The 26,524-nt window shown below is 40.8% G+C and overlaps 1 protein-coding gene across 1 annotated transcript in view; it reads right to left on the reverse strand.

Annotated features, from left to right (window-relative positions):
* astn2 (astrotactin 2) overlaps positions 1 to 23,016 on the reverse strand; it is a gene marked incomplete at its 5' end in the record, with an annotated part of 505,571 nt that extends 482,555 nt beyond the window's left edge. Inside the window, one exon of the mRNA XM_083793933.1 lies at positions 22,626 to 23,016. Coding sequence (XP_083650059.1) covers positions 22,626 to 23,016 — 391 coding nt within the window. The remainder of the gene's footprint in view (positions 1 to 22,625) is intronic.
* Between the last annotated feature and the right edge of the window lie 3,508 nt (positions 23,017 to 26,524).

The raw sequence follows: 26,524 nt of genomic DNA on the forward strand, positions 1-26,524 counted from the left end.
CCTTCAAGTTACAAGGATTGGGATTCATCATCATACATAACAGTCATGAACAATTCTGCCTTTTAAGAATGTTTCATGAATCTGACTTGACTTCTTAGGAATTCACTTCGGTGGAAATTAAAAAATAAAACTTGGGTAGTGGTGAATGAGGCTCATTGTCATTAGAGTTCTAAATAAACTTTCACTACAACTTCTATATCTACTATAACTTCTCAAACCCTTCTCAAACCCTTTGAGAGTTGTTTGCCATGTTTGCCATGTTAAGTGGTTAAGATATCTTATATTCACTTCCTGGAGAATATGGTTCTCTTTAGAATGTTTTGATCCCTGTGCATTAGATGGCGACTTCCTTAAGCCACGTAAACCTTTAACAGTCACTGAATCAATAGGTTGGAAGCTAAGAGGCCTGTTCAAATCCACTGACAAACCGCATTAAGTAGTTGAAGCAAGTTTTTTTTATCAAGAGGCCAGCAAACAGCACTCAAAGTGTAGTTTTCCCCAGGAGAGTAAAACTTTGGCTCAAACTCAATTAGGTTCCAAAGGCTAAAAAGACGAACGCATGCCACAAGCAGCCAACATCCATTATGGCCCTGTGATAATGACATATAAATGCAATTAATATGACGGATGGGCTGCAACATCCTGATGATCATTTGACTACTTCATCATAATAGTCAGTCTGGCAAATCCCATTAGATCAGTGGATGGTAATAGTGAAATTCCTGAGGAACGGATCCATCATTGAGGTGTCACAGAGTTTATTAATGTTGAATCATCTGACTTGGACAGTATTCAACAAGGTGGAAGAGCAGTGACAAAGACCAAATAATAGAGCACACAGAGAATCAAGTCTTCCCTTTGTATTTAGGGTTTCTTCCTGGAGGCTGAAACCTTTAGTCAAACATGGCAATGAAAAAAACAGTGATATAGTGACATCACAATATCATCCCTCCCCAGACAGACAGACAGACAGACAGACAGACAGACAGACAGACAGACAGACAGACCATGTACTGTAGCAGAGAAGCAATGGAAAAAATCAGATAGAGAGAAAAGAAGAGCTGACGCTAATTGCCGTTTTCTATCTTGCGGGTATGTGTCACACTGAATGAATTATGTTCAGGCCTGACACCTCATCATGATGTATAAATCCTTTAGAACAGAACAGCCTCTGGTATTTTATTTATATTTATTTTGGATGATGTACTGTACCTTTTGAAGCAGCAGAACAGCTGGACAGGCCAGCACTTATTGGTCTCTCTCTGTGTATATCATGTTGCTCAGATAGTGTAAATTATGGGGCTTCATCCAACATTTATGGTCTGTGCGAGAATGGCAATTTTGCACTACTGACTAATGTAATGAAACCTAGCAATGATTAAAGTCAGAAGAGAAGAGGACTGTTAAGTGTGGCACTGAGTCCATGCTGTATTATCAAAAAGGCAGCTGAACTGCTTCACTGTAGTACAAAAATAATAGAGTTTACAATGTATCGATTTGAATGGTGGAAACTCACATGTTTTACTTAGAGGGATAGTTCACCCCCAAAATCACTTTTTTCTATTGATTACTCACCCAATGGAGACTTGTATTCATAGATATTTTGTTTTTGTTGCATTCCTAAGCCAATATATTTGATGACCAGCAGTGGTTCCCTATGGAGACACATAGGAGACTCTTTGTCTCCATAGGGAACCAAAACAAAAACTAGAATTTAAGTCTCCATGGGGCAAGTAATCGATAGAGTAATCAATAGGAAAAAAAGTACTTTTTGAGTAAAAGTAATTTTTTTTGCAATGTAGATAATAATATAATATAATATAATATATATACATACACTATTAAAAATGTGCTTGAGTAAAAGTATAAGCATCAAAATATACCTATAAAATACCAAAACTAAAAGTAAATATTGTGCAGAATGTCCCATGTCACAAGTTCAAAATTTATATAAAAAATGAAAATTATATATGAATATTTTGTGCTCTTGTAGATCGGCCATTTTCAAATGGCCGATCTAATAATAATAATTGTAGTGGAGTAAAACTACAATATTTTCCTCTGAGATGTAGTGGGGTTGAAGTAAAAGCATTGAAAATTGTAAATCCTGAAGAAATTAAGTAAAAATACTGTACTCAAGTACAGTACTTGAGACTGAGTACATTACTTTACACCACTGGAAACCTATTGGTTTCCAGTGGTATAGTAGTAAGTGGAATAGTAATCAATAGAAATCAGTGCCATTTTAAACTTATGAGCCAGTGTGCAGACTATATTTTAATTGGATTCTGACCTTTGACTGGCACCTAGATCTTTAGTGTGTGGATGTGCATGTTTTTTGCGTGGTGCAACCACTCCATTAAGGAGCTTTGTGTGTCCCTGGGTCCATCCCTGGGTCCCACACACACACACACAACACCCCCATTTGGAAGAACATTTACATGACACACAACTGTTTCTATCCTTCCCCCCCTCTGCCACTCAGGTGGAAGAGCGCATCACTGCATGCCTGGCTGACATCTCACAGTGGATGTCCTCCAATCACCTCAAGCTGAACCCAGACAAGACTGAGCTTCTCTTCTTCCCAGCTAAGTCCTGCCCTATGCAGGAGCTAACTATCTCCGTAGACAACCCTGGTAACGTCTGTCCAAACAGCCAGGAACCTCGGTGTTGTCCTGGACAGTCAGCTCTCGTTCAAAGCTCACATCACAGCTGTCACTCAATCCTGTAGGTTCACACTCTATAATATACGACGAATTAGACCGTTCCTCACCCAGGAATCAGCCCAGCTCCTAATCCAGACAACAGTCTTGTCAAAACTCGACTATTGTAACTCCCTCCTTACTGGCCTACCAGCATGTGCACTTAAGCCTCTCCAGCTGATCCAAAATGCCGCAGCTCGCTTGGTCTTCAACCAGCCAAAATTCTCACATGTCTCCCCCCTGCTCCGCTCCCTCCACTGGCTCCCGGTCGCTGCCCGCACAGAATATATTTTTTTTAAGGCTGGCATTCAAGGCAACCAAAGGTATGGCTCCCCCATATCTTGCAAGTATGATTGAACCCTACAAACCCTCCCGCGCACTCAGATCAGCCAACGCAGGGAAGCTGGAAGTACCCTCACTAAAAACGCCGGGACAACGCTCCACACGTCCCAAACTCTTATCCCTTCTGGCTCCAAAACTGTGGAATGCACTTCCCATTGCAGTCAGAACTGCAGCATCACTCCCAATCTTCCGCCGTAGTCTGAAAACCCACCTTTTTAGACTCCATCATGGCCCATAGCACTTACCCTACCCCCTTAGATAGCATTTCTGTAGACTTAGATAGCATCTGATACAGACTTATAGCATGTTATGTAGACGGCACTATAATTGCATTGTATATAGTCATAGCACGCCATAGTACATATGTATAGCATAGTAGTATATATATATAGTTTATATGTATAGTCTCATAATATAGATATTCCACTGTTACTTTCTTAGCTTACGCATGTTTTATGATAAATGCTTTTGTGATGTATTTCCCATGCTTTTGTTCTTGATTATTGTAAGTCGCTCTGGATTAAGAGCGTCTGCTAAATGCCTAAATTGTAAATTGTAAATTTACAATAATGGCATGTCCAAAATAGGGATGACACACGCATGCATGAACGAACGTGCACTCCCCGGGGGCTCCCTGGGGGCCATGGCCTCTTCTTTGAAAACATGTGCATTAGAGTTGATTTTTCAAGGTGTCCAACATACCGCTGCTCCGATAGAGATTATATATATATATAAATAACACACACACACACACAGTAGGTATGGTGTAGCAAATTGGTAAATAGCACATGCGCCTCAATTGCTGTGGCAATTATGGCCTACAGTCCCATTTCAGCACAGTGACTGGCAGTGATACTGGCAGTTATATAAAAGTATGTAGCATGGTTGTGCTAGTAAATGTTGATTCATTGGATCCATCTTTAGAAATGTACATCACATTATCATCTTATTATTCATATACAATACTGAACTTGCCCAGTTCGCTTGGCTTGTAAACAAGTAATGCAGCCAAAATTAATACTGCAAAATAGTTAAATAAATACAAGTTGTCAGAACTCTTACAAAACAATGAAAGTGCACCTTTTAACTTTGATCTTCATTACAAAAGAATAGAAAGAGAGGGGGGAAAAGCTAATTTATTTGAACAAACAAACATGGTTCCTAGATGAAAGGATAAAATATAAAAAAAAACACAAGTGCCATACAGTAGCTTAATTTGCTTACTTCAAAGGGCAGGGTTTGGGTGTACGACTTCAATATGTGGTGGGGTCTTCTCAGACATTTGTTCAGCATGATAAACCTGCTTGTTCAACAATAAGTAAAATGTTTAATTCCTTTCAAAGAAATACTTCTCTCTAACCCAGGAGAGGATAATGAATAATTGAATCAATTAAAGGGTTGATAATTGGAAAGGAGAATAGATGAATGAATGAATCAATCAAAACATTAACATTAATTTTATTTGGAAAACACTGTTCTAGAGAGTATTGATACTAAATTACTGCTGACGGTTCCCTGACATGGTCCGTTTTTGTTAATTCTGTTTGTTAATCTCTGTCATTACTGAGTTAATAGGGCATTTGTCCTGACGGTTCTCGTTGTTACAGTCAGTGATAACGCAGCAAAGGCACACGCAACCATTATGATCAAGTGTCTGGTCTAGTTTTCTGAATCAAGCAAGTCTTTCCAAACCCTAAAGGATACTTAACTTACTCACTTGCATTAACTTTACTCTAGTAGATGGATTGAATAAAACAAACAAAAAAACAAAAAAAGACAGGGTGCAGTGAAAGGAACTGGACACCCCCACATAACTGCTTAAACAAATTGTGTCAGAAGACAAGAATGCAGCCTATTTGCATTTTGTATGAGAAAAATGCAGCATCAACTAAATTGAAATTAAACAATTAAATACAATGGGTCTTAAAAGAGGCAATTTAAATACACCAAATGGATTTAATTTAGTCACATATTCAAGATAGGCCTATCTTTCAAAGCCAGTGCAATGAATTTTAAAAGGTGAATGTAATTGATAATGACAAGAACAACGATCATAATAATAAAAGGTATTATACTCTTTATCCTGTAGCATTGAAGGAAACAACTTCTATCAAAAAAACAAAAACATTGACACACCTTCCCCTTATGCGTATAGTAATATGACAAGTTGTATTCGTATTTGTCTTTTCAGCAGAGCTGCACTGCAAATTCACTTAGTGCCCTCACGAATACCCTCACTCTGGGTCATGGTGGTGTATGAGTTGATAGATCATGAATACCCTCACTCTGGGTCATGGAGAGTTGCATTTAGATTGCATGTTCCACTTGCATGATAGTGCACGGGTCAGATGTGGAAAAAAATACATATTGTTCGCAGGTCAGGTTGGCCAATTTATTTATAATAAGCGATGCCCAAGCTGCTGGATTTGAAACTGGATAGGTGTGGTAAGCGCTTAAAATGAATAACTGTAGTGCCGAAGAAACGGCGACGAAAGCTGCATTACAATATCCAAATCAATGTATTTCGTTATGCATTAATTATCACAACAAACTCAGTCAAACATTGATTGCAATGACCCCACATCAGGCTTCGAGTTTAATTTAGGATCACATTTTTCAATTCCCTCTCTGACTTACAAGTCGTAAAATGTCCTGGCACCATCAGTAAATTGTTTACTCCTCATAAAAGCATAAGGTCTCCTTGGTCTTCAGATCAAGGACTCGAGGTCATTCCTCATTCTAAATTAAAAATCTAGAGATGATTGTGTTTTTTACTGTTGTGGCTCCTAGGCTGTGAAACAGCCTCTGCCTGGACAGGTCAGCCAACACAGTGGGGTGTTAAGCAACACCTTAAAACACATCTTTATTCGCATGGCTTGTTGTTAAATTGTTAATGTATATTTTAATGCACTGTGTGCCCTTGTCTGTCTTCCTACAAATCACTCCCCTTACTATCCATCGCAGATGTTCATGCCGTTGGGGATTCTGGATGCGCAGATGCTTGTTTGAAACACTGTGCCAAAATAGCCACTGGTCACTGAGGGACAACAACTGGGCCAAAACTTTAAAAACTGGCAGAGTGAGAAGATGGATTAAAACAGGAAATGTACATCTAAGTAAGCTTCCTGGTGCATATGGACTTTCCTCCAATCAGGGTTTGTTTAGTATGCACAACATACTAAACAATATACACAACAACAGCCTGCAGACAGTACATCTGAATATGGGGGTGGGGGCACTGCACTGTCCCACTGAGCCAAGTTAGTTCCAACATTTGATTTGGTAGCAGCATGTTTCATTCTTTATGAGCTGCTTGAACTCTACATGGATAGTGTACCTGTACAGTCTTAAGAACATATCCAGCTCAAATTTGCACATGCCCCACAAACAATTTCTCAAAGTAAAATACATGCTGAAGGAGAAGTCCATAAATACGTACGAAGAACCTATAAATAAAATATTTAAACTTTTCAGTTGTTGTTACTTGATACAAAGTTGCAAACCCATGAATCCCCATCACCACTTAATTGCCATTCTAAAGACTATGACCTAGAGCAGACCTCTTTATTACATGCTCTGGCATGTAACACTTAAGGATAATTAAGGATAATTGCTTTGGGATCTGAGCTAATCCAGAGGCAGACAAAATACCTGTCAAAATATTAACGGTATGCTGTGCTAGTGGAAGCAAGGAGAAAACTGCTATGACATACTGTAGGACAATACGTGTCTCATCCAGACAGAGAAATAGCACATGAAGCCATACTTCGTAGGCTCAACCACTTTCAACACACGGTGATGGAATGCGTTGTGTCTCGAGTCGTGACCTTGTGATCTTCTATGTTCACTGAATCGCTAGTATTAATCGTATCACAAAGTATAGTATAGGCACTGCAGGGCTTAAGTAGTTAAGAGATGTTAGGTTTGACTAGATTATTGGGCCAGTTTGTGCTGTGTTTAAGGATAGAATGGGAAAAGTGCTGAAGAAACGGCATTACGTTTGGGGACAGAGTGGCATTCCAACGCACCGCCATTCCGACTGGGTCAGAATAGCGTGCTAACCATTACGTTTAATTATACAGTAAGGCGACATGACAAGGAAACACATAGCAGTGTTGGTGAACTTGCTAAAGTAAGCACAGCATGCCCCTCTGAGTTACTACAGGCTATAATTAATTGCCTTTGTGCTTTATATTTTAAAGATTTGAAGGAATATTTGAGGAATTAAAATGTATAAATAAATCAGGGTTTTGACATGAACCACAGAGTTCTAATTTCAGAAAATATCCATACAATCCAAAGGTGTTGATTCAAATCAGATAGACAAAACAGTGCTGCCTATTTTTTATAGCAAACAGGCGCTCTTTGGTTAGAATTCCGAGTTAATTTAATTTGTAGTGGATAAAATAAGACGGTGAATTTAAAGAAGGCAGCTCTGCTCAGTTCAAGTAGATTTTTTTTTATCCATATTACTAAGGCAAGGAAGTGAAAAAAAACCCCAGGTGATTCAGATTTGGACATTTTCATTAAACCTTATGGGATTGTTTTTTTTAGAGGCGATAGTTGGTAGTGTGGATTAACATAGACATAGTGTCCATGAAGAATTGTCAGATTATACTGTCAAGTCCATTAAGTGAATAGCAAAAAAATATTGTCATCAAAGTTAATCTTCAACATCTTATAGGAGCTAAGCAAAGGCTGTATGAGCTGTTTTGCAGCATGTAACAGTAACAGACACTTCATAGCAGGCACAAGAGCTTGCTTCTTGTTTGGTTTCAAGTGGGCTCCATTAACCAAAGGAAAAGCAGAACAGGAACGAACGTATTGCACCCCATGCATGCAAAGCATGTTCCAAATAGGAACTAGGACAGATGTGTACAGTACACTGAAGCACGTGAAAATTGTGGGAGGCAACCCATCTGTTGTGGAAAGATTAATGGTCCACATGCTATATCTGAATAGAAATCTTGGTCAAGGTAGAGAAAATCGCTTGGAGGGAATGAAATGGTTGTAAAATACACTGGCATAGATAAAAGGTTTAAAAACATTTGTAAGAACCATAGGGCTATGATAGTGTTGAGCTGTGCTGAGTTGGCAACCTTCCAAGGTCTAGAGAAAACTATAGTGAGAATCAAATTTTTATGGTACTTAAAAATCTTTTGTAAAGGGCTTAACGAAACAATGGTTCTCCTTTGGTCTTTGAAACATATAGCTTGTTATGTTTGCAAAATAAGATTGCCCATTAGGATTTGAGTATTGTGTAACGACAGATCGGCCGACCAAGATTTGACTACATGATTTGATATTGCAATCCAGTTTAAATTATTAAACTAAACACTAATGAATGTTCAGATTCAATGTCCACAATGAGCCAAGATATTAATGAATGCTTTTTTGAACATAAAAACATCTGCAAAGGCAAAAGTCTGGCTGTCGTAATCAAAATAATTATTATATACCGACTGTGCAACACACTATTCACTTTCTATGTATTGTGCAGCAAACATTCCATAATGTATATATTGCAATTTTAGTCACTCTGCAATATACAAGTGTATCCCCCCAAAACGAAAAACTGTATGTTCAGTACTATTACTATATGTATGTGAAAATAGTATTCACACTCAAATGATGAATTAGCTTTATTCAAGCATGCATGCATTCATTCTTATCATCGTCCTTCTCCTGGAAGGATGGACAGCTTCTGTTGTTAAATGCTGCATCAACACTAGTTGTCACGTCGAACACTATAGCCTATTGAACTTTCAATTTAAACAAAAGCATGCTGCTGACCTGGAATCAGTGGACAGAAGTGGGAAACAGACACTACAGGCACAAACATGAACCTCGACGTGGGAATCTCTGCCACAATCACATAGTGTGTTGGGAGAACATTTGTGCCAGTAGTGTGGCACAAATGTAATCTAATTTATTAACCTGCTTATGTGTCAAGATCAAAACCAGGTGATGAATCCACATCATCACGTCAATGCCAGGCTACGTCACACCTACGTTTCACCGCTGATCCAACCAATATGTCTGAGTCATAGTGTCCATGGAGATCCCTGAAGTCAACAGTATAGGCCTATATGCCCATATGGGCATATCTGTTGGATCGACAGTTCTGGACAAGTGGATATCAGTATGCCAGTTTGATAAGCGGATCAGCGGTGCTGGACAACCGTATATCTGAACGACTTGACAACGGGCACCACACTCCAGAGTCCTTGCAGAGTTTAAAGTTGGTCAGTTCCACCATATTATGCAGAATTTTAATATAGGATTTCATTGTCATTTATTAATTAAACTTTGTTAATATTATGCTCACCTTTTTCTGTCTAGTAAATCAGACCTTTTTCCACCTCAATAGATTATTCTAGTTCTGCAGTAGCCTATATAAAGGTTGAGACCTCAGAAATCAGTAAGGACCATTGCACCTGGTACATTATTTAACATGTTATTCAAGCATTGTATTTGGTTTTAAAGCTTCTATCTACTGCCTCTTTACAACATGGCGACGGATTCCACCCAAGCTCCCAGTGTCCCAAACCTCTGGCATGCATTATAATGTTTTTCTTCTTTTTCGAAATCCATTACAGTCTTTCTTCGCCTCATAGGGCCTTCTATTACGTGGTGGGAGACACACTAGAGGAGCCCTAGAGCAAAAAGAGCAACCAAAAGGAATTACATTTATAAATGTGTCATGTTGTGCATTCAAAATTTGGAAAAGCCTAGAGAAGGGAATATAAAAGTTTATAATGTTTTAGGGAATTGTCTCAATGAATATTCTCCTAATATATACTGGAAGTAGTTCTTTGACAGATGTTGCTTTGACAGATGGAGCCTCCATCGTCATACTGAGATTTTTAAACTTGCAATTAAGCCAGTGGTGTGTTCTAGGTTGGTTGGAGGGCATACTAATCATTCCATGCATGGCATGCGCAAATTTTAGCTGTCAATGGATGAAATGGTTAGTAGATGGGATACGCCCCCCTCCCCCACCCTCCAAAAAAATGTAATCTGCACGGCATACTACGTATATAGCGCAACACGGTAGAACACACGACTAAATTAAACGATACTGGTGGGGAACTGTGCCGGGAGACAGTCCCCACAAGATAGAGGGGATACATTATATGATAAGCAGTGAGACAATACCCAACAGAGATCCTCCAGAGGGGATGACTGTCAGTGTCCGACTTGGGCAGAGACCAATGAGAAAGATAGGGTTGCCTTTTATTTTCACTGTTGACGATAAAGAGAGCAGGCCACTGGTTTCAATTTACACAAAAGAAGACAAGTTACTGCCTCTGAGACGGTCTGCAATTATGTCCCCAGAGTTTTCACTGAACGTCTTGAATCATTCGACACCAAAAGGGGCCCTTTTGAAGAATGCTAATAGTAAAATGGCCGTAGTACATGTACAAATAATATTACAGGGCATTACATTTCAGGTTCAGATCTGAAGTGACAGCCTCATCTGAAAGGGGGGGGGGGGTTGTTAGTATCTTGAGCGTACAGGGTTTGGTGAGGGCCCAGTTAGGGCCGGGCCAAATCTTTTGGGCCCGTTGAGGACTAGTTTTCATCGGCTGCCGGGCACAGCTGCACTAATAACTTTGGGGCAGGCCCGTCTAGAGTTTAAATGGACAGGTATCAGTCAAAAGGGAGACATCGAAGAGGAGGGATGGATGGGGAAGGATCAACATTTGGAACGTCCTCTATGGAGCTGACCTGGAGATCTAGCTATGGAATGTCAGCACAGCTCAGCTCCATATAATGGAGATCTAAGGGTTTGAAGTCAGATGTAGAGTTGCTGGGCAATATTGATGACATCAGGGATCTCCATCCCTGATGATGACCATATAATGCCTGGGGGTGACTGACGGGAAATGCACGATTTCATAGTAAATGCGACCTGTGGTCGCAAAAATCATACCTCTCCATCACCAAGTGTGTGGCGGTGTCTTTCTCTGCAGCAACCTTTACTAATCAGCCATAAATAAGTTATAATCTCATAATCAAAGCTGCCCACTGCTGCCACCACATGTTAAGACCAGCGACAGAGGCAGCATTTCCTAAGTCCATTACAAAATACAGTTCCTGCTGAGGAAAGTAATCAGTATGGGACTATGGGTCAGTAACAACAATCCATTGCTCCTTTCACAGTGAAAGCCATCACTTAGCCCTGTCACCATCTAGTTAAATTAGCACATTAACAGTGAGCTTGAGCCTTGACTCTGATTAGTCAAAATGCTGTCTAACTCTGAGCAAACTGTGTGCATGGAATTATACAATCACTAAGGACTACCATCTGTACCGAGTAGTCTAGACCTACTGCGGATACTGTAAACAGAGCTGCTATCTTTAAACGCAATTTAAATCTGAGGCATTCTTAGTTCTAGTGTTTTTAGATTTTTTAAGCTTTATACCCTAGAGTGTGTGTGTGTGTATATATATATATATATATATATATATATATTATATATATATATATAATCAACACAATGTGACATAGCACTGTTTACACAATGCTGTAACCCCTCCAACTGTATATACTTTTCCCATTTTCACCTTTATTTCTTTATTATATTTTGACACTTCCTTTGGCAATGTAAATGTATGTTTTCTCATGCCAATAAAGCTCCTTTGGATTGAAATTTAATTGAATTGCTTGTCAAATTATTTTTCAACATGGTGAGGCAATACAACCTTTTTTTTTTATCCAATTTATGAAAGAAACGAGCATGTTCCCCTGAGATTGGGGATTGGAGCGGTTTGTGATTGAGGATGTCATGCTGGGTGTATTCTATGGGTGACAATCCACACAGCAAATGAGTTTGCCTTTAGTATTCGGCTTACACGCACATCCTCCTCCATTATGCAAGGCCAAATTATGAAAAATGAAAACCTTGTCAGCCTAAGAAAGCATCACTATATGTCTCTATCATAATTAAGCCTGTTGTAAATAATTGGATTAAAACATTTTACGCCGTTGCTTTGTAGGAGTCGAGCCGTCTAGAAATGGACCAAGATTTCTGTGCATGCTTACAGTGGGCATCCCTGGATTTCTTTCCCCACATGGATTGTATTACTTTTATAGTTATTATAGTTTAATTTGATATAAATACAATTGAGGTCAAATCAGTGTGAGACCTAGCTCAAATGAGGAGACGAATGATGTGGCGTCATAAATGCTTGACCACATTTATGGGGCATGAAACTCTGGGCTGATTTTGTAGTGCGTTTTCCCGTTAAGGTAGAAAATACAGATGGGTAAAAACATGGCAGGCTGCATAAAGGTCTGTATCGACAGAAAGCGCTTTTGAGAGGATGAGCGCTTTGTCCATAGCACAAGGAATGTTAATTGACGCCCGCAACTTTCAAACCATTGCTGTGCTCGGACTTTGTGTTATCTGCGTTATTAGCACAAATAACCAAACGGAAACCATGTTAAACATGGACTTATCATGGTTGTGGTCAGGTAATAAATTACTGGGTTGTCAGACACAGCCAGGAGGATCAAACATGACATTGATGAGTGGTGCTCCCCTCCAAAAGTTTAAGTACTTTTCAGATTGAAGCACCCAGGGCAGTACGAAAAAGAAAGAAATAAAGAACACTGGACACTGATATCGCAAAAAAGTGTCACACTCACCCGTAAGCCCAAACCACACCAAAGGGTCGGTTTGGGACAAAACAGTTTTTAAGATAAACCACACCAATGCAACTCATTGGAAATCATTGAATTACATTGGTGTGGTTTACCTTTAAAAAAATGTGTCCGTCCTCACGTTCTCATAAACGGCACGGAGAAAGGAAGGTGTAGACATTCACACAACACAGCTAATAAATGTAATTGATTACTATGAAAACCTGAAAAACCTGTCAGTCCGTCAGTGACTCCATCACGCCTCGTGACACATCACGCCACCATATATGGTCGCCATGAAGATCACAACCCTGACCTCATCAAACCCTGGATAGCCATACAAGGAGAAGACTGGATCATCACCTAAATCTGCATATATATGGACTCTGCCAAAGCGCTAACGCTCGGCCAGCAGTCTGCCGTCACCCAGGCAGATGCGTACACTTTAGGGCGAGGTCGCTTCTGGCCCTCTGGGCGTCTTACTGGTAATCAGGGGGGCAGTATTTTGTGAAGCCACTAAGGAAATCGGGATTTCCTGAAAATTCATATAATGGCCTGTTGTGTTGCTGTCATTGGGCTCAACGCTTTGTCAACGCTTTGTCTATGCTGGTAATAGATAAGTTAAATTTAGGTGTGCACACATTAACATTACTGTTACGGTGTTACCTACCTACTATCTAAAGCTTGCTCACGGGCACACCCATGGCTCTGGGCACACCTACATCTAACAATCCCTGTTTCTTACTAGCCTGTCATGTTTCTTTTTTTTTTAATTACACTTGTTTTGTTAACCTGCACAAGAAAACAAAATCCAACAAAAACCCATGGTTTCATCTCTCTCCCTCTCCATCCCTCTCCCCCTCTCTCTTTGAAGACTGCATGTCTGGCTGACATCACACAGTGGATGTCTTCACACCACCTCCAGCTGAACCCAGACAAGACTGAGCTTCTCTTCTTCCCAGTCCTGTGGGAAGCTGGAAGAACATTCACTAAACATGTCGGGACAATGCTCCACACGTCCCAAACTCTTCTCCCTTCCAACTCCAAAACTATGAAATGCACTTCCTACTGCAATCAGAACTGCAGAGGCACTCCCAATCTTCCGCTATGTTAGGTTCTTAGCTTGCTTATGATTCTTGAAGACTAAGTATTTCTATATGCGTTTGATGTATTTGTTCTTGCCAACTGTAAATCGCTCTGTATTAAAAGAGCTTCTGCTAAATGCCTAAATTGTAAATTTAGGCACAGGGTTCTCCAGACACAGTCACTGACAGGAGCACTCAAAACTCCATCTGAGCTCCAGATTTCGCCATGCAACTCCTTCAAATCGCTGGGTTACCTTTTCCCTCTCTTCACTGCTTTGTCCTTGGTACACAGAGCTGCACCTCTGACAAATGATTGGGATGTAACTCAGTGTGCACATGCTCTGTGCCACAGGGAATGTAGCACTCTAGCGCAGCCAGACATTTGTTTATTTGTTTACTTGTTTCTTTTTCTGTCTTTGCCCTCCACTTATTTTTTTATCTCCCATCTCAAAGCAAGCCCAGTTTGCTGTAACTCCTGTCTGGAAAGATTGAGTGAGAGGGAGGGGGAGAGAGAGAGAATAGAGGGGCTGGTGAGGACACATCGTAGTGCGATAAAGATAGTGTATAAAAGCACACCGTACTGGGTGAAATTAACAGTGTAGAGAGGTTTCGGCTGGTATGATGGACAGAGAAGATAAAGGGGAGCAGGGAAGGGGGGGGGGGGGGGGGGTGTTCGAGTGTTTTGAGCCTTTGCTGCTGCCTCAAGGTGTTCAAAAGGTTACCTCCTAATGAGGTGTTTACAGAGCTAGCCATGTTGCTAAACGTATTGATTTCCATCCAGCTATAGCTCTCACGTCATCACTTAAAATGAGCCAGGAAAATAAGCCCCAGTGAAACAGCATACACTGTAGGTTTGTTAAATATCAACTTTAATTCCATAATTGTCTCCACCAAATTGGTACACAGTCTCTCTAGAGCCATTCAACGAAACCAGTCTTTCAGATTTCCAGAACGGCCTGTTATAGCGCCACCAGGAGGCCGCTTTGTGCAAAACAAGTTTTTGCACAGTACACCTACAGATTTTGTCCAAACATCACGCAAATTGGTACACAGTCTCTCTAGAGCCATTCAACGAAACCAGTCTTTCAGATTTCCAGAACGGCCTGTTATAGCGCCACCAGGAGGCCGCTTTGTGCAAAACAAGTTTTTGCACAGTACACCTACAGATTTTGTCCAAACATCACGCAAATTGGTACACAGTCTCTCTAGAGCCATTCAACGAAACCAGTCAGATTTCTCAGACTCCATCCTGATTGGTTAAGATTGGCTTCCAAAGTTCACAGGAGTGCTCAGTTTCAAACAAAATGCTGCAAATCATGAACACATCGCGTGATTTCCGTGAAATTGTGCACCCACATTCCCACTAGGCCGAGGAAGAAATGCCACATGAACAATTTCAACTCAGCCTCAAGGTGGCGCTATAACTGGCCGAAAAGTGTTTTTACCTCTAACTGCACGGATCTGTGGATAACTTTGTATGCCAACTCCCTAGTTTACTTTTGTTGCCCTTTTATCCAACCACCAGATGAAGGCAAGCTGCAATGTCCTACATTCCTATCCTGGTGGAGACCTGTGCCCAGAAGGGCACTTTTTCTAGTTGTGTTCTGAATTCTAAGTATCAAATACATTTTCAATATACACACGACACACCCAGACCAGTCCAGAGTCTCCAGACACAGACATATCTACTACAACTATATGATTTCATGGAAAAACGGTGTGGAAAAATGGACCCGGGTTGTATTTCAACGCATGGTTATATTAACACTGTAGATTTGACTGTGTAAAGAAAGGCCTGCAGGTTGCTGGCATACAAAGCTACGTAGATGTCTCACAGCTTTCACATTTCTCAAAACATTGGGAATGGTACATATTAGTCACAGGAAAAGGGCTAAAGGGAGGACTCCTCTGAATATCTCTCCTTTTTGCCTCCCCACTCATCCATTCTTCATGACACATGGGCGTATAAATCAAGGCTGGGCTTGCAGGCTGACGGGGCATGGGGACTCACTGTCTGACACACCAGTCATTTAAACAGTCCCCCTCTATGGCTTGTGACAAAGCTCCAACAAAACCAGCATCAGGTTATATTAAACATGCAAACAGGAGTAGTGTGGTCGTATAATGAGTGCAAAGTTGTGTGTGTGTGTGTGTGTGTGTGTGTGTGTGTGTGTGTGTGTGTGTGTGTGTGTGTGTGTGTGTGTGTGTGTGTGTGCGCGTGTATTCCCACACATTTCATACATACAGTATGTGATGATGCTGCTACAGTAAGTTACTTGTAAAAGCCTGAGGTACTCTGCATTATTTGTATTACATTGTTCGAGTACACACCTTTGAGGTTTGTAATTGTCTCCACCAGGCTGAAGGCATGGGGAGAGAGTATGTTTTGCACTCCGTCCGTGTGTGTGTGTGTGTGTGTGTGTGCGCTTGTGTCCGTCCGTCCGTCTGATACCAGCTAATCTCCAGCACACTCCCTGGATGCCAGCGATGAACCTCTGCCTCAAGGAGGCAGACTTTTGAAAAACATTTGTTTTATATATATTACTCCTCCAGATTCTGTCCAAAAATCACGAAATTCGTTACACACTCTCTCTCTCTCTATAGTCATGTGTTCAAGACATATCTGTCTCATATTTCATATTCCATCCTAATTGGCTAACATTGGCTTTCAAAGTTTGCAGGATTGGCCTGTTTTGAAGAAAAAGCCTCAAATCATGAACACAGCGTGCAATTTACGTGAAATCTTTCACAGACTTTCCTACTAGGCTGAGGAATATATCCCACCCTTTTCACATTGGCCTGCTATAGCGCCACCAACAGGTGGATTTTTGCAAAACACATTTTTGAAACAAAATGCCTCAAATCATCCAATTGCCATCCAAGGCGTGTGTGCGTGTCTCTCTCTCTCTCTCTCTCTCCTGGGGGGGATTCCATCTACCCGTCAAGTACTATCCCTTTGTGTCTGAGCCCCAGGATTTGTAGTATCCTCGGGCATCCGTTTGTCATTATTTTGATAGAAGGGGAAGGATACTGATGCAGCACTGTAGATTTACCATTCTGATAGTGAACATTTCCTTGTCATTTCCTTCTATTTGCTCGGTATGATTTCTGAAGAAACAAACACAAAGCCATCTTATTTTTACAATCTGATCGATGGCATGTCAGCTAATACAGAAATGCAAAAAGGAGTCAAGAAGACACCCAACTCACACGACACACAGGTGTGATTATTTTCTCCAAATGAGTTGAAGCCCAAGCCCTATCCCAGCCAAATCATAACCTACTATAATCAATCCGGGAAAAGTGAAAAAAATATAAATTATATCATTCCAGAAATGGCTTCGTGTTGGACTGTAGGCAGAGGCTCAATGAGAGAAAGAGAGAGAGTTTTTTGTGATGGTACACAGGTGGAGAACATGCAAACTCCACACAGAAAGCCCTTTCATCAACCCCACCTAGGGTATGGGCGTCAATAACGCGGAGGAGAGAACATGCCCCCAGTTCCCATAGCGTTCCCGGCGGGAATCGAACCAGGGACCTTCTAGCTACTGACCGACTCATTACTTCAGTTCCCACTGGCCATACCACAGAAATTGGCTAGCCAATGAAGATCATATACAACATTATTCAGCTCATATACTTCTGTCTCTGCAGTCTGTGTGTACAGTGAGCTTCACCACTAACAAATCAAGACCCAAAGTCTCACATAAACCTCAGGTATTCTCTTCAGGTATAAAGTAAAAACATGTCAAAATGAAAGTGGCGGCATAATAATTTCACAAGAGGAGAAACACAGAATCAGTTTTTAACTACACTTTTTAGTGTGACAATGTTCACTCGTCCACCCAGCAGTAACCAGCCAAAACACACCATTGGCTAAAAAGCACAGTAAAGCACAGGCCTCTGCCAAGAAGACTGTTCTGGTTTTAGCAAAAAGGAAAAGAGAAAAGAAAAAAGAAAAACAGACATTTTCACACTTTGTTTATATATAAATTGATGTGTTATACTGATATGTTAAGAACATTTATTATAGACCACCCTAGCGTGCCGTACATTTTCCACCCAAATAAGGGATTCCGTTTTCATCGCTTCACCAGACTAATGGGAAAATGATGAATAGGAGTATAAAATGATTGCTTCAAATTACATCCAACGCCATGGCTGATTATTTTGCTTCAGATCTTTGGATTTAATGTACTGTATATTTGTTTGTTAATGTGTTATGGAATAGTTTTCAAGCTACACATTTGAAGGAAAAAAAGCAATCACTGGCATTAGCATTTCAGCATGTATTGCAGATGCCACCTGCTCTGCATATACTAGCAGGAAGATATTGGTCAAAGAAACAAATTATCTACTGAAGTGGTTGAGTGGTTCCCAAACTTTTTTGCTCAAGACCTAAAAGAGGGATTAGACGTTTACCAGGGACCAAGCTAGTTAAAATAGCAGATCTACAAGCCCAAACAGCCACCGTCTTCCATGGGCGTCTTCCATGGGCATGTTATTGCATTTTAAGAAACTAAATAAGTTAAAAACTAAATGTAGGAAACTAAAACTAAAGCAACCCATAAACATGTGTCTGCGAGTGACTATGCGAACCACAAATGGATCCCGAGTCCCGACCCAGTGGTTGGGAAACGGTGATACTGTATTTAACTTTAGGAGCAATCAAGAACAACACGTCAACACCTAAGTAGCTTATATAAGAGTAAGACTGTATACTTTACGATAAAGGCTCACTTTAAAATAATTCGTTTAAGGAAATATCTCAAACAGTCACACGCCTATCTCAAGGTAAACTAGAAAAAGTGCCCCTCGTGGCACATGTCTCCACCAGGATAATAGCGTTTGTGATGTTTGGACAAATAAGACTAATAAACATGTTTTTTTGGTTTTTTTGCAATAATCTGTCACCTGGTGGTTGTATAAAAGGACAATACAAATAAATATATAACGGTTTTAGGTAAGAACATGAATTGGCCTGTTATAGCGCCATCATGAGGCTGATTTAATTTTTTAAGTGAGATTTCTTCCTGTGCCTATAGTGGGAATAATTTGACTGAAATTGCATGTTGTGTTGATGATTTTAGGCATTTTGTTCAAAACGGACAAATCCTGCAAACTTTGTAAGGCCAGTGGGGATGGAATATGGGGAAGTGGACAGGTCCGTGTTGATCACTATAGACTATAGAGATAGTGTATAGCAAATTGCATGTATTGATCAAATGTGTACGACTAATATAAATAAATGTGTTTTGCAATAATCAGCCTCATGGTGACGCTATCTGTGGAGAAATTGGGGCAGAGGTTCATCGTTGGCATCCAGGGAGTAGAGTGTGTGCACAGTTAGGCATCGACCGGGCCAGTGGTGCCAGAGATTAGCTGTATGCAGACCATGCCTTCGGCTGGTGGAGACAAAAACATGTTCCTGTGGTTTTGTGTGACCCACATCAACACCTAATGTTAAATGTTAAATGTTTTATTAAATTATTTACGTTGATAATTCACAATAAATTACTACACTAGGAAATGGGTCCTCTTTATTTAACCCATCCCAACTACAGTTAGTAACAGTGGGCATCCACTGACGATCAGCTTGCACAGTCAGAGTCACTGTAGTACTGTAGTACATGGGGAGAAAAAGAAAACTCGACACAAGAAAGCTGGGAACTTCCATGCTAACCACTGACCCACCATGATACCACTCTCTGTTGATAATTCACTGTGCTATATTTCTAATGCCACAGTTTCAGATAATTAAAGGAACAGAATTCCAGTTCATTATAAGCCATACCATAATATATTCAACCAATGTGTCTGTTTTAACTTTTTAACTTGCCCTATTTTGCCCCACACTTTTCCTGGGCTGTGTGTGCTCCACTTCCTGTCGATTTCATTGGATATCATTGGTCATCTGACCAGTTTCATTGGATTTCATTGGATCAAATCGACAGGAAGTGGAGCACACACAGCCCAGGAAAAGTGTGGATAGGCAGAAGTTTTCAATAATGTTCGGAAATAGCAGATCTACAAGTTCACAATGCAGTGCTTGTAGATCACCTTCTATTTTAGAATGTTCCTTCTTTGAAAAAAATATGAATTTCAGTTTTTGCTCGGAATTGATGTGGGGAAGTCATCAGTAAATCGGTTGGCTGGACACTCCAAATTCTGGAATCGGTCAGGGTCTAGGTTTGAGGGTAGGGAAAGGGATTTATTTTCACCGGAGGGAGGAAAAAATATTCTCTATGAGGGGGCAATATCGTTAGAGGGCGCATTGGATTAACAAAGTATTTTTTTTTCCGGTGGAAACAAAATCAATTTTTGGCCAAAAAGTACCGTTTATACGACGTGTGGTGGGGGGCTCAGAGTGCTTTCACTAAGGAAAGTAGGCTTTCTAATGACACAACCCCTTTGTTTTGGTGAGTAGCAAAAACGTTATTTTTATTTACACTAAAGACGAGAGGCTGGTCTGCATTCATGCGAGCTCCGGAAGTTGACAGAAACATAGCTCTAAATACAATGCATTAGAGCTATGGACCAGAGCTGGTTTGAGGGTATTGCATTAAGCAATTACGGTACAATTTCCAAAGCTACCTGTGAGAGGGGAGACACTAACACATGGTAACCACACTCCTTTATATCGATGGGTATAATGTACATCCATATTTTCCATTGGACTATAATGACTATTCCTCACGTGCAACATCTCGTAAAAACCGAACAGACTGTGTTATTTCAAGGTAGAAGGAATTAAATCAATCATCCTCTTAACAGCTTAGGCTATATCTTATTGAACAGATGCAGAGATTGAACAACTTTCCAGAATATGCTTTGATATGTAGGCCCATCTATTTCCATATCAATATGTGATTAATACTGCAATGATGTAACTTGTTTTAAATATTAAAAAAGCAACGCCATCACACTCAAAATACAGTCTAATACCTATAATGTTGGTATACCTTGACATCGCCTCAAATCATAGTGTTAATATTTTATTCATTAATTTATAACATGCCATCACATTTTTAGTTTTTGCCAGGAAGGGGGGCATATCGCCCATCATCATACTCCACGTTTGTGATTTATAAAACTCAAAGCAAAGCCACTGTATTGTACAGTATTGTGTACATACTTTTTATTATTTCATTTGCTCCCTTTTATGCATGATACCCTTAGATGAAACCCATCTCCGCTCCATCATCAGTGAGCAGTCATGCACTGAGAGGGTGAAACTGCAAATGTGCTAGCTGGCTGAATGGGAGGACAGAGAGGCCTTTCTCACCAGTCGGTGGCTGTCCTTAATGAGAATAGAAAGTGATTTACTAGCTTAATGCTCCAGCCCTCAGCCTGCCTGACTCCCTTTCCCTGCAATCTGTTTAGTCTACACTGTTAGACATAAGATGAGAGATAACATTCTCTGCTACGCCGAGAATCATAATTATCTACAATGTGCCATTCCAAACAGAGTTCAACTGAACTGTTTTGGATTTCAGACACTCCTCATTATGATCAGCTGCTCTTCAGCATGCCATAATATTGCTATTTAAACTAAAGATTACAGTAGCTATCCCATCGCCTATACTAAATATAGCATGCTACAATATATTGCTGTCAACTCAAGCTCAAAACACAGGCTAACACCATTGTCAGTATAAATACTAACGATGTACTAAGATCAGTCAGCCAAACTTTCCTTACACAGAGTCTATAACGAGGAGTGAGTACATCCCCTTGAAATATGGTGTAAATGACGGCCACTTAAAATATTCCCTTTTGTTTGCGGCTCCATCTTGTAGAATAGATTGTTTTTTTGTCTCTGTAATGGCACCGCCTATTTTCCACACTCACCCAGTTGTCTAGTCAGTTACACATTTTGTGCTTAGGTTAGTCACAGTATAGGCTCTTTTTGCCTTTATGTTTTTGGAGGACAACAAATACTGGATGAAATGAAGCATGGCATAAAGTTGTGTGTCTGTCCAAAGTCGTTAAAAACTACAATGGCGGAATGCTTGCAGCACTGCAGTCATAGGCCTATTCAGCATTCCTTTTATCAAACTTCCACCCCCCCCCCCCCCCCAACAACTAGGCACGTGCCCTGTATGAAGTCTGTGCTCACATGGGAATAAAATAGCAATTTCATGCAGATTTGCCCGGCAAAATTGCTTTCCCTGCTTGGTGCATCATACTTATAGCTAGGCATGACATTTAAAGTAATAATCCTTCATACTAGCTGTGTGTGTGTGTGTGTGTGTGTGTGTGTGTGTGTGTGTGTGTGTGTATGTATGTGTGTGTGTGTGTGTGTGTGTGTGTGTGTGTGTGTGTGTGTGTGTGTGTGTGTGTGTGTGTGTGTGTGTGTGTGTGTGTGTGTGTGTGTGTGTGTGTGTGTGTGTACTGTATGAAAGATTATGAATATGCAATTTGTTAAATTGTAGTAATTATCAGATACTTCAGTTTGGGTTTTCTGTAGCCTATTGCAGCTACTGTAGACTATTTCCTGCCTACCAGACATATCCCATGCCATTTCGAATGTTTCAAGCAATGCTCCTAAAGTATAAGGAATATAAGTAGCAGGTGTTCATTTGCTTTCATTATCACTGTAACATGAAACAAGCCATTAGCCTACATTGTGTAAAATCTCAGTGATAGCATATCTCAAGAAACTATGGCTTATTAAACTGCAAAACACGCATGCACACACGACTTGTGTTATGTCCATAGTCTAGGCTGGCTACTGTACCACAACACAAGCACGGTGCGAATGAAGGTCCCTTTAATGCGCACTATTTGCGCAGCTCCAGGTTTCACTGTGGGACAGTTGACTGTATACCATTGCAATTATCTTACCGAGTGTGAAGTAGGGGAGAGCTGTGTTGTCAAGATCATCCATGACGGAAATTCGTCCAGGTAGGTCAGTTCTAACGAATAAAAGGAGTCGGGATTCCCCTCCTCCGCCTCCTCCTACACCACCAGCAGCACCTGCTCCTCCACCACCACCTCCGACCACGCTCCCTGAGCCCGCGCCGGTGAAGCTGAACTCATTCTCGCGGAGCACGGGTAGGGTGGAAACGGTGACGGTTTTAACTTCGCACGGGGTCTCCGCGTCGTTCATCTCCTTGTCCATCTCCTCGTCCCCCGGCGACGCCGCCGCTGCGCCCCGGACTGTGGCGGTGGTCCCCGTCAGTAAAAAGAGCCCAACGAGGAGGAGAGCACCGCGGTGCAGTACTTTCCCTGCCATCCCGTTCCTTGTGTGTGCGTGTGTGTGGGTCCTCTCCGCTTTGAGTGTGTGCGGCTCCTCATAAGCGGTCCGTTCGTTTATAGTACAGTCTGAGTCGCTGCTGCTGCTGCACGGGAGTCATGTCCGTCCAGGAGGCGGCAGCACAGGTGTAGACTGTAGAGTCCGATGGCGTGTGATTCATTCACAGCTGTCTGACTATATGTGATTGTGTCTGTGATACTTTGACTGGCGCTCAAACTAACTACTGTAAATGCGCGGGGTAGGCGTGTGTTTCAATCAAGTATAAATGAAGGAGTGAGAGTGAGCATGTGTGACTTCCGTGGTAATTTTGGTAAACACTAAACAGGCAGAGTCACATTGTCACATTGACAATTTGTGATTCAAACTCAAAGCATTGGACATAATAAATGCTTTTTTGACATGACGTTTGTTTTGGCAATGATGTAAGAACAGTAACATAATTATTTGTACATAATTGAAAACAGAAATTAGCATAGGCCATTAGGCCGCTGCCTACCAAGAGCATATGCAACATGCGTCACAGTAGCCTACACAAAGTGTTTGGGTAGGCTACAACAGCCTAGATATTTGTTACAGTCATACTGTAACTGTAAGTGGTAAAACTAGATGTTCATTTTAGGGTGACCAGATGTCGCCCTTTCCGTGGGACAGTCCCTCATTTCCAAGACTTTTCAGGCGTCCCACAAATTGAGACCCTGTCCCTGTTCCACATTGTGACTGGCAGACATCAGTGTGCAAATGCCCTAATAGTTAGTCCCCTGGGCCCCAATAGTTGGCTTTCTGTTGTAAAGCTCTCTCATTGTCAATTTTCCAGCAAGATGTGTTTTTAAGCCAGTTAAAATAACATGAGAAATATCCCCTATGGCTACAGTTACAGTAGCCTACCAAGTCGCCCTATTCCACAATTTCCACCCATGACCAAAATGAGCATTTTAAAACAAAATGTGTCAGACGCCAGAGGGGTTTAATAACAAAATGATATGACATCAAGGCATTTATTTAGTAGCAACTTACCCCTAATACCCTAAAGTAAAGCTATTCAAAGTTTGGATTTAAATAGTCTATCACCACCGTGCTCATATCTCCTACCCTCCATGGCCAACACTTCCTCCCAAACTATGCCACCCTCCTACACAAGCGATACTTCTATCATGGATCTGGTCACCCTATGTTCATTCATGGACAAAGCGTGTCACTTTACCTTGATTTTACACATGGAGAGAATGTGTAAATAGAAAGCGAATTGTTAATAGGCTATTATTTTATGAAAAATATATAGTACATTAGTATTATTATGTCCAGCAATAGCTACAGCCTGGTTAAGCAACACAATGTATTCATACATGTGTGTATGTCCTGTTATATGAATAGGCCTGCCCTACAGTATGGTGCACTTCCACCTGGTAAGTTGTTATGCACACAGATCAACACATTAGGAACATCGCCACTGGTGTAAATAAGAAATCAGTTAGGTAAGATACAGATACAAGAATAGGCTATAAAGTTGAACTAATGGACAAACTTGATAAAACATGCATGGTGGACCAGAAAGAAAATGTTCTCTCCCTAGTGGGTGGGATTGTTACAAGCAGCACTAAAGTGGCAAGCAAATCACACAGCCCGTCGAGTATGCATTTTTAGAAATACCCAGAAAAAAATGCCTCCGTTTTCAAATGTCCTTTACTTCAGTAGAGAATCCCAAAAACTAAGAAAAAGTGTAATGTCGTGAAACAGGCCCTTAAGACACTGTTCCTGTTAGTTTCTAATTGAGTAGCCTAATTGAACAAAGAAAATCTATATTGATCCTCAAAAACATTCAAGAGATAAGTGTCCAGATTTGTCTGTCCATCGAATTGCATTTGTGTGAGTTACTTCTTGAAAACACTCCTTTATATTGGTATCTTATAACAGGATACTGACAGTCTTTATCTTTTTGCAGGGACACTTTTAGGCACCCTGATTCTCACATTCAACACCCACACCCCATTACCATGTCCCCTTACAGTATACTCACATGTGGGTCATGGTTTGCATTATTGTTTCCTGTCTCCATTTGACATTTTGTCATAACAAGCATAGTTGGCTACAAACGCTGGCCTAAAGGGCAAATCTGACATACCCCACTGTCCTTCCAGTCAAAATGCTGACACTGTAGAGAGATCTAGAGTGTGCCAACAAAGCACATACAGTATTTTCCCTTTTTTATTTTTTTACAGACATATCCGCTTTTACTGGTAGATTTTACTGAACAGTATACTGTACGTCTCTGATGGCCAAGTGGTAAAAGAGATCAGAGAACGCGTTTATATGTGGCTGTGTGCAATGATATGCAAGTACAGCAACAACTCATATGGGTATGAAAAGGAGCCTGCCTTTTTAATAGATGGAGGGCTTTTATTAAACACAGTCCCTGGTTGGTTATGTGAGATTTATTGCCAGGAAAATTGCTTTGACCTCTATGCCAAGGCAGCGTCTGATTCCCCCAAAATTGAATTTGACAGACAACAAGGCAACGGCCACTGCAGCGCGACAGAGAGATGGTTAACGGGTTTCTGCAGCATAATAAGTGCAGGTCCTGGCTTCGCTCCTTTGCACTTCTTTCAACAAGGCTGCTACAGTGTTGTGCGATTTCAGCAAATTAATTGTTTGCCTCGATCCGTGAACAGTAGCATTCAACATTAGGTATAAAATGTGCTGCAAGTGCACTGTAGGGAGGGTAACCTTGAACTGATTCCAGGCTAAAGGTTTGAAAAGTATCCTAGTGAATGTGCAGTGTTAATTGAACTCTGTAAGTGTAAATAAAAATATTAAACTTATTAAGTAGTATAATAAGTATTGTATCATCCTGATGGGGAAATTGCTTTTCTCCAATCACCCAGTAGATGCTTGGTCAGATGAGTGCTTGGTGGGGAGCTGCTAGTGGTTAACTGTCTTGCACAGGGACACTTTGATGTGTAGATATAGACGAGGGCTGAAGCGGTGACCTTCTGATTACCAGAAGGCCTCTCTACCCACTCTCTAATGGACCTGTAAGTATCCATGGCAGTGTTAAATGAACACTATGGATTTTACTGTTTGGATAGTTCAAATCCCTGACTCAGCTCGGTAAACACTGGTGGGGCCTACTGTTCAGATGCATCATTGATATCATTGCGTTTCAGCTGAGCTGTGCTGTGGCCCACAATAAATATTTTGGTTATACTATGAAGCTCCCAGGTGTGAATGTGTGTAAGTATATGAATGTGAAACAGGTCAACACTGAAAAAGATTGTCACTATAATTCCCTATAGTTGTAACTTGTAACTAAAAACATAACATCCAGACACTTGAGGGAACTTGTTTTTTGTTATTGCTGTGGATTAGCCATGATGCATGTAATCACTCTCCGATTATAAATAGATAGAGATAAATTACACCCATTAACAATTATCCTGTCGCGTCAGATAGGTCTGTTTGAAGTCAGGCTGACCAGTTTGGTATGGTATAT

This window comes from Protomyctophum parallelum, assembly GCF_964188405.1.
Source record: "Protomyctophum parallelum genome assembly, chromosome: 21".
NCBI lineage: Eukaryota > Metazoa > Chordata > Actinopteri > Myctophiformes > Myctophidae > Protomyctophum > Protomyctophum parallelum.